The sequence below is a fragment of the Teleopsis dalmanni genome, chromosome 1, assembly GCF_002237135.1.
Source record: "Teleopsis dalmanni isolate 2A chromosome 1, ASM223713v2, whole genome shotgun sequence".
Lineage (NCBI taxonomy): Eukaryota > Metazoa > Arthropoda > Insecta > Diptera > Diopsidae > Teleopsis > Teleopsis dalmanni.
The window spans coordinates 221,165,292-221,174,908 of NC_051846.1; the positions used below are offsets into that span (position 1 = coordinate 221,165,292).

Here is a 9,617-nt window from a genome sequence, read left to right on the forward strand (position 1 = left end):
GAGCAAATCCCGAAATTTGAAGAGCTCATAAAATATTTAGAGAACCGAGTGCAGTCATTGGAAATTGTGAATAGTATGACCGATAATCCTAGCCTGGGAGTTATCAACATCCAGTTCGTAGCAAATCCCGAAATTTGAAGAGCTGATAAAATATTTAGAGAACCGAGTGCAGTCATTGGAAATTGTGAATAGTATAACCGATAATCCTAACCATGTTAAGAGGACTACCACATTTAACAAAGTTAAAAATTTGAAAAGTTACCATACAACTACTCAGCAGTGCTTCCACTGTCGAGGTAATCATTTGTTGCCGTATTGCAATGATTTTCGACGTATGCCTGAGCAACAAAGACGTGACGTAGCCAAATTGGGAAACTTGTGCTTCAATTGTTTAAGAACGGGGCATATGTATTGCCCGTCCAAATATCGCTGCTTGCGATGCAATGCAAAGCATCATCCTCTGCTACATGATCATCAAACAAATAACGAGTCGTCAAAGTACACTAATACAGAGCGCAAGGTAAAACCACAAGCTGACTATTACGTGATGGCATCAAACAACACTTGTGTTGTGGTTGCAAATAAAGTTGCTCGAACATTACCATCCGTGTTAATTGGTACTGCATTAGTGGAAGTGAGTGATAGTTCAGGCCAAAAAATGATTGTACGTGCTCTTTTAGATAGTGCTTCAGAGGCGACGTTTATCAGTGAATTTATCGCCCAACGATTAAAACTCAATAGAACTCGTGCGAAAATTCCTATAAATGGGGCCAATGGTGAAAATGTTGCCTACGTTAAAGGATTGGTCTCATTCTAAATTCACTCTATGAAATAAAATTTTCAGAAAAAATGCAGTGCATTAACACTGCCTCGAGTAGGTAGCATTAGCCCAAATACTGCAATACCAAAAAAAATTTTGAAGATTTTTTAAATTTTGACTTCGCTGATCCACAGTTACATGTTACAGGTCCGATAGGCATTATTATGAGCGCTTCGGATTACGTTGCCGTTGTCCTACTTGATGAAGTGAAACGTAATTCAACAAACAACATCATTGTTCAACACACTCAATTATACTTTGTTCACATTACGAACTTTGCTGGCTGGAATCGACTTTGAGCGCAAAACCGGCAACCAAAGTCGATTTTGCCATATAAAAATAGGCACAACAAAACTCGAACTTTGACCGAAAGTTGGCTTCATTTAATACCTTTTCCTGAATACAGTGCTGAATTTAATGCGTTAAGTTTTTAATTTTCGATAAGTTTTTAGTGTGAAAATGGCGAAATGACATTTCGTTTTGTTTACACTTTTGTTTGTTTACATCGACACACACAAACCAACTATTATTTATGAAGCAAAATCAACAGCCATGTAGCATGTGCTCTTCCAGAAATAAGGTGCTTTATCATATCATACATATTCCTTTTTTTATATATATAAAATGATTTTATTTTCAGATACAAGAAAAATATTTAAAACAAATTGCTGATTTATATAAATACATGATTTTAATGTCACCAATTTGCTATTACTTGAGAAAGAAGTAAGACTGCACCTCGTAAAGAAATTTTCCGAAAACTTAATAATTCCTTACAGTCCTAAATAAAAACAACTTATTTGCATATATGTATTGTGATTTTTATCTTTTAGTCGATTTAGAAAAAAAATATATTTGAAATAATTCGAAAACTATATTTATAAAATTATTCATTATACCAAATGCAATTAGTTGCAGAACATTTTTGAATACCTTTAGTATGTTATTCAGTTTATACAAAAACCTATATATTTGTTTAAACTAATTAAAAAAAATTATTTGTCAAACATACACATTAATCATACTCATTAAGGGGAATTTCTTTATTAATTATTTTATTTTTTTTTGTTGTGCAGATTCACTGCAGAGCAATGTAATTATATTTTGATCCATAATTTTCATCAAAACGTATAGTAAACAAACACAATATTCACAATTATCAAAATGTAAACAAAACAAATGTAAACAAAAGATAACAAAAACAGCAACTGTTAAAATGAGAACCCGAAACGATAATGTAAACGCTGAATCAATTTTAGCAAAATTCGTTCACTAAAGTTCGTAATGTAAACATAGTATTAGACTGGGTTATCTGTGATGGATTTTCTGAACCTAAACACGCATTGTGTAAAAGCCGAACTAAGTGCTATCATACCCAAATTTCCTTACGCGATACTTTGCGGAAGTTTTGGGAATTAGAAGAAGTGACAAATCATGTTGCGTTGACAAACAATGAAATATTTTTTGAAAACTTTTTTGAACGTACCACTGTACGCAACGACACTGGTCGATATGTTGTCAAACTTCCGCTGAAGAAGAATGTGGATTTACCAAAACTTAAGTCTAGTAAGAACGATGCGCTGGCATTACTAGACAGTACACAACGACGGCTCTCTCGAAATCCCGCATTGAATCAACTGTATCATGACTTCATGTATGAATACCAAGCATGCTGCCACATGGAGGTGGTTCAAAATTTGGATGAATCGAATCGAACGTGTTACCTTTTTCATCACGGCGTCTATAAGGCATCAAGTTCTACCACGAAACTACGCGTCGTTTTTAATGCATCCAAAAAATGTGCTAGTAGGATATCTCTTAATGATTGCCTCCATATAGGACCCGAACTGCTGAACTATTTGCCGAATATCATATTGCAATGGTGACTGTACCCAGTAATGTTCACAGATGATATTGAAAAAATGTGTCATCAAATTTTCGTTCATACCAAAGACTCAGATATCCTAAGGAAGCGGCAGAAAAATTACATGAAATCCAGACACTATTAGCAACTGCTGGTTTTAATTTACGAAAATGTAACTCCAACTCCAATAGTCTTGAAGATAACGTAAAGGCTCATAATGACACGATAGAAATTAACGAGGAAGGTGAAATGAAAGCTCTAGGACTTATTTGATTTACAAATTCCGATCATTTTGGGTTTAAAAGCAATTTAGATTTTGACAACCATCATTACACCAAGCGGTTAATGTTGTCGGACATAGCCAAACTCTTTGATCCTCTTGGGTTCAAAGCTCCAGTGACTATACGAGGAAAGATCCTTCTACAACAGCTTTGGCGTACCGGATTAAATTGGGATGAAGCATTGTCAGACGAATTGGAGTAATGCGTCTATGTCTCCGTTTTACTGATGTATGTCAACGAAAACCACATAAATCCGAGAATTTCTGCACTTGGCCTAAACGGTATGCCGCACTCAAAAAAAAGGTTGCAATTGTACAAAAAGTCAATTTTCTAACGAATACATTGCTGTACTGAATAAGAAGCCAATCAACAAATCAAGTAAACTCATCAAATTGAATCCTGTAATTGATTTTGAAGGCACCATGCGCCTTAGTGGCCACCTACAAAATACAAACATTCCTGTAAACGAAAGGAGTCCCATGATCTTACCAAAGCATCATTCATTTACTACATTGGGCATTATTAAAGCTCACCATCGTACATTACATGGAGGAACACAAGCTACATTGGCATATGTACGAAGGCAATTCGGGATTGTTGGTAGGAGATCGGCTGTAAAGAGCGTAATTCATAAGTGCATCCCATATTTCCGTCACACTTGCCGTCCTCAAACACAAATCATGGGTAACCTACCGCTAGAACGATGTAAAGCTTCATCACCATTCATGCACACTGGAGTGGATTACGCGGGTAGGGGCTTTCGGGCATATAAAGGTTATGTGGCTCTCTTTATTTGTTGGGCTACGCGTGCCATTCATTTGGAACACGTGAGCGATATGACAACAGAAACGTTTCTAGCCGCCTCAAAGCGATTTGTATAAGTTCTATTCCACGAATTTCTGATATGTACAGTGATCGCGGCACAACATTTGTCTGTGCTGATGCTCTAATGAAGGATGAACTACAATTATTACGAAACCAACTGGAGGCTGGCTCTGTGTACGCCTCAACAATTGGCGTAAATTGGCATTTTATTCCTCCTGCGGCTCCGTATTTTGGGGGCCTTTGGGAAGCTGGAGTCAAAAGTGTGAAATTTCATCTAAAACGGGTGATCAATACCGCGACTTTAACGTTTGAAGAATTCTACACACTCCTAAAACAAGTTGAAAGTTGGTTGAATTCGCGATCACTCACTGCTCTATCTGATGATCCCGGTGATCTGTCAGTATTGGCACCAGGTCACTTTCTGATCGGACGAGCGCCAAACACTATACCAGAATCTAATATATTGAACACAAAAATAGGCATATTGTTTCGATGGAGATTATTAAGCTAGATGTACGAGGACTTTTGGTGTCGTTGGCATGAAGAGTACTGTACGATCAAACCAAAATGTCTGATCAACGTTGGAATCAACTATTTTGCAAGCACTGAACACTTGAATCCAGTACTTATGTTGGATCTATTTAAACAAGAAAACCACTGAGTACTTGAACCCAGAGATTTCGACGATTGTCCTAATTATCCTAGTCACTGAACACTTAAATCCAGTGAATAGGCGCTTTTGTGACGTAAATTCAGCACTTGAACTAAATTTACAAAGCTAAAGAAATGAATCAATCACGAATGTGGCTTCGCATCAATTCAATTGTCAAAAATTCAATTGTGCCTTTTATTTAAAATTGATAATTAATTTACAACAAATAAATTAACTAAAATAACCTTGACAATGCATGCCAAACAATGAACTTATTGCAAACTGCAAGAGTGCATTTTCTTGCAGACGAAATTTGACGCTTTTGTTTTCATGTGCCAGCAGAAGCGTATGACGTATTTTGGGCATTGCATTGACAACGTTATTTTTTACACCAAATATATTTAACACAATTATTACAATACAAATAAAAATAACAAATTATTCATACAAAATTAATGACAACAAAATATTCATATATAATAATATAACATAATATAAACAAATATTCAACATTCTCCCCCGCGTTGAACAACCGTTCAACAATATGAGCCTCTAGCTGTCAGGTAGTCAGTCCGACTATATGTTGATAACGAATTCTCGTGACTGTCGTCGTGGCATGGGAATAGGTGTCGTGCGGTTGGCTTCTTCAACGGATGAAATTTCAACATGTTTTTTCTGCAATTTCTTCTTCATCATGATTATGATTAATATCAGCCCTATAACGAGTGCAGCGTAAGCTATGGTGAAGCTGTGGTACTTGTGTGACTGAAATTGATTTGGAAGATCATTTATCTGGTATGACTGCAACACCTTCTGCAATACTGTGAGTTCTTTAAGCTGTTGATCGTATTGGTTGTTACGTATCGTTGACAGTGTACTGTTGCCGTTGTAAGCATCTGATGTCTTCATAGGGGGTTGTAGCCTTAATTCGGAGATTGTACCAAGACTACTGTATGAATATCTTGCCGTGCTTGCAATTATTTGTTGTCCTTGCACGGAAACAAAGTTGTGTTTAAGCACGCAGTCTGGATCTATCGTCAATAATCCTGAACCTTTTAGATTTAGTGGTATGATTTCCTTATTACATACTGCAGTTGCTCGTGAAGATGTTGATGTTGCATAAATCCATTGATTTTTGTGATTCAATGGAATCCAGGTCAGCTTGTTGATAGTGTGTTTCAACCGACAATTTGGTATTGTGTTGTTGTTGAATAGGTTGACCTCACACGCACATACTTCGGAACCAAAATTGTATCGTATACGGACGTTGGTGCAAAGAAATTCCTCTTCCTTAATGGTCTCACAAAGACTTAATTCGGATTTTATAAGAGGAAAATATTGATCATGCTGCGTATTAATAGCCAAAATAGAACTGCAGGAGTCAATTACCGTCATGGAGTCATTTACCCAGTTCGGGATTGGAATTAGCTGAAACAATTCAAATCGTTCATGTTCAATCAAGGGTAGTGTTATACTAAAAACTGCATGCTGCTGTGTGATTCCACCTTTAACCTTCATTAGTCTGTAAAGGGATATTAACTCATCTTCTGGCATCGGTAATTCTAATGATGGTGATAAATGAAGTTTGATTTGATTAACTTCCTTTTGTAATTGTGTTGGTGTCAATAACAATGGATTCACTTTTCCATGATGAGTATCAGTTAAAGCATCTATAATAGCAGATTGTATCTTCTGTAGATTATGTGCTACCAGTGTTAATTGAATGGCTCCTGCATTGAAAACTTGATTGAGCCGTAATTGATTTACCTCTCTATTTGTATCTTTTATTGAATTTATTAATGCCTTTATTTCATTGTCAATGTGGTCAGAACCTTCTTGAACTGCTATTTTATCTTTCTTCATTATGTTGATTGTTGAATCGACAACTGATGTCTGATTCTTAAATAGCGTCAATAATTGTATTTCATTTTGTTTCACTTCTGTAATTATATTTGACATTCCTTTGGCATATTCTGAATCTAATACTCCAAACAGTCAATGTGCAATATTGCCTACAAGGTCAATTGCTCCTCTTTTGAAGCGATGATCATGAAGTAATTTATCATCGAGTTGTAGTTCGGATTCAATTTGTTTAAAGTGATTAACTGTATTCGCACATGATGCGTTTGGTTTCATTTGTTGACAAGCTTGATGTAGCGACATTATTCCTGTGTTTAGAGCTGCTGCTTCCGTCCAATAAAGACTTAAATCATAATAAACTAGTAGATTCCATTCAGTGGTTGATATGGCAGTTGTGCCCAGATTTTCAAAGTGAATACCCAATTTTGTGCCAAACCTTTTATTGTCAATTGGAGATCCTATTACTATTGGCAATATCAGTAATAGTGTAAGTAATACAGAACAGTACAAATTGGTCGGCAGTTTTCCACGTTTTGTCTTGGGCTCTTCATACGACTCTTTTCTATCTTTCATAATTAACTTGTCAGGAGGTACTTCGTGATCAGCTTCAGCCATTGTTGGTTGATCATCTGTATTTACAGGCAGTATAGCTAATCGATGAATTGGGCGTTTAAAAATGCCTGCCGATGTTTTAACATCAGCTACTCGGATATGTCCATCTGTACCCTTGTACACATGTACAATTCGTCCCAAGGGCCACTGCATCACTGGGACGTTATCTTCTTTGATTATAACCATGTCTCCTAACTGTATGTTGGCAGATTGTGTTTTCCATTTGTTACGTTGTTGCAGTTCCATTAAATATTCGTTAGACCAGCGTTTCCAGAAATTATGTTTTAACTGGGAAACTAGGTTCCAACGTGACACTAACGTGTGTTTTTCTGGTTTCGATCGGCTGTCTACATGAGTTGTAAGAGCTTCTCCAATTAATAAGTGTCCTGGAGTTAATGCTGTCAAATCATTTGGATCATTGGACATTGGAGTCAATGGTCGTGAATTTAATATCGCTTCAATTTCCACCACTACTGTTTCGAGTTCTTCATACGTCAATGATGCTGTTGAAATGCTGCGTAGTAACAAATATTTTGCGGACTTTACGGATGCTTCCCATAAACCGCCAAAGTGTGGAGCTCTTGGTGGAATAAAATGAAAATTTATTCCTGTGGTACTGCAGGCAGAGATTATTGCTTCTTGTCCTTCATTAGAATAAATGTTTTCTTCTAATTCTGCTAACTGGTTTTTGGCGCCTACGAAGTTTGTTGCGTTATCACTGTAAATATTCAAACAACGCCCTCGTCGACTTATAAATCGTTTTAATGCTCCAATGAAAGCATTTGTTGATAAGTCGGTCACTAACTCGAGATGTACCGCCTTTGTAGAAAAGCAACAAAAGACAGCAATATATGCCTTTGTTGGCTTTTTGCCTCTCACCTTGTAGTGGATCCAAAATGGTCCGCAATAATCTACACCAGCATTAATGAAAGGTCTTGCAGGAGTTATTCTTGATTCTGGTAAATTGCCCATAATTTGTTGGCATAATTGCGGACGTGCTTTGTTGCATCGAATGCATCGCTGAACCGTTGCTCGGGCTGTTGATTTACCTTTAATCGGCCAAAAACGTTGTCGGATTATACTCAATAGTGCCTGCGGGCCACAGTGCTTGTTTTCTTCATGGAACATCACGAATAATAATTTTGCCAATGGATCATTGTATGGGATCAGCATTGGGTGTTTAGAATCGTATGGTAATGATGAGGCTTCTAAGCGTCCTCCTACTCTAAGAACATTTGCATTATCAATGAATGGAGATAAACTACTGATTGAACTAGATTTATCAACATGACCTTGTTTCTTCAGTTGTTTGATTTCTTCATGAAAATCATTACCCTGAATGTGACATATTATAGTTATTAATGCTGCATCCAATTCGTTGGCACTAAGTACTATATGTGTGGCACGTGACTCCTTTGATTTTCTTGCGTTGTTAGTGAATCTAAGAACATATGCTACTATCTTTTGTAACGTCTTAAATGAATTCTTGTGCTGAATCCTGTATATGAAATCTGCGTCATTGCTTTGAGTTGCTACAGCTACAACCTTCTTCTTCTCCAGATCGACTGGAACTTGTAATGATGATGAAAACCTTGGTGGACATACTTCCTGCCTTCCATGCAAAAAGAACGGTCCTTGAAACCAAAGTGCACATGTTGACAACGCCCTTGCTGAAAGTCCTCTTGATAACACATCAGCTGGGTTGTCTTTTGACCTAACATGTCGCCACTGTTCAGACAGAGTTAAAGTTTGAATTCTTGCCACCCTGTTAGCTACAAATGTTTGAAATGATGAGGACTGTGAGTTGATCCAAGACAACACAATTTCTGAATCAGTCCACAAAAATACCGGCTGGTCCTTCTCTTGAAGATCGCTATTCACTCTTGCTGAGAGTTCCGCTGCTAGGACTGCCGCACATAGTTCTAGTCGCGGTAGCGTTTGTTTTTTGAGTGGTGCTACTCTTGACTTTGCACATAACAGTCGCACTATTATTCTACCATCTTTTAAAATTGCTCTGACATATGCTGCAGCACCAAATGCCTTTTCAGATGCGTCAGCAAAAATATGTAGCTGTGTTGATGATGGAACCTCGCCTCTGAAGATATGTCTTGCCACCTGAAGATTTTCAAGAGTACTTAAGTTTTCTCTGAATGTTGACCATGTTGTACAAAGATCTGTAGGAAGTGGTTCATCCCAAGATAATTTCAACTGCCATAAGTGTTGTATGAAAATCTTTGCTTTGACTATTACTGGAGCTACTAAACCAAGTGGATCGAACAGTCTAGCTAAATCAGAACTAACGACTCTCTTCGTGATTATTCCTTCAGTAACCATTTTGACCTTTATTCCAAATAAATCTGCTTTGGGCAACCAAAATAGTCCCAGCGTTTTGATTGACTCGTTATTATCGAAATCTAGATTCACCTCTTGATCATCTTGAGAAATGTTTTTTAAAAGTTGAGGATGGTTTGCGCTCCATTTCCGAAGACAAAAATGATGCTTCTTCAAAATATGGATTAGTTGTCTTTGAGCTTCAATAGCCGTAATTAAACTATCTGATCCACCGAGCCCATCGTCAACGTAGAAATTGCCACACAGGATTTAAGCACCCAATGGATAATTCACCTTATTTTCTAATGCTATCTTTTGCAGACATATTGTTGCTAGGTAAGGAGCTGCTCGAGTTCCATATGTAATTGTGTT

At 37.1% G+C, this 9,617-nt stretch overlaps 4 protein-coding genes across 4 annotated transcripts; 2 read left to right on the forward strand and 2 right to left on the reverse strand.

Moving 5' to 3' along the window:
* Positions 1 to 3,387: 3,387 nt before the first annotated feature.
* On the forward strand, positions 3,388 to 3,846 carry LOC119667430. Its single transcript, XM_038076718.1, has one exon. It carries the CDS (start codon positions 3,388 to 3,390, stop codon positions 3,844 to 3,846), a length of 459 nt encoding a protein of 152 aa, XP_037932646.1.
* A 23-nt stretch (positions 3,847 to 3,869) lies between these two features.
* Positions 3,870 to 4,301, forward strand: LOC119667431. The gene has a single exon (XM_038076720.1). It carries the CDS (start codon positions 3,870 to 3,872, stop codon positions 4,299 to 4,301), a length of 432 nt encoding a protein of 143 aa, XP_037932648.1.
* A 717-nt stretch (positions 4,302 to 5,018) lies between these two features.
* On the reverse strand, positions 5,019 to 6,305 carry LOC119667432. Its single transcript, XM_038076721.1, has one exon. The coding sequence runs from the start codon at positions 6,303 to 6,305 to the stop codon at positions 5,019 to 5,021; it is 1,287 nt and encodes a 428-aa protein (XP_037932649.1).
* A 132-nt stretch (positions 6,306 to 6,437) lies between these two features.
* On the reverse strand, positions 6,438 to 9,248 carry LOC119667433. Its single transcript, XM_038076722.1, has one exon. The coding sequence runs from the start codon at positions 9,246 to 9,248 to the stop codon at positions 6,438 to 6,440; it is 2,811 nt and encodes a 936-aa protein (XP_037932650.1).
* Positions 9,249 to 9,617: the final 369 nt, after the last annotated feature.

Coding starts and splice junctions, on each gene's coding strand:
- LOC119667430 (XM_038076718.1), top strand. CDS start 3,388: ATGCGCCTTAGTGGCCACCTACAAAATACAAACATTCCTGTAAACGAA.
- LOC119667432 (XM_038076721.1), bottom strand. CDS start 6,305: ATGAAGAAAGATAAAATAGCAGTTCAAGAAGGTTCTGACCACATTGAC.
- LOC119667433 (XM_038076722.1), bottom strand. CDS start 9,248: ATGGTTACTGAAGGAATAATCACGAAGAGAGTCGTTAGTTCTGATTTA.
- LOC119667431 (XM_038076720.1), top strand. CDS start 3,870: ATGTACAGTGATCGCGGCACAACATTTGTCTGTGCTGATGCTCTAATG.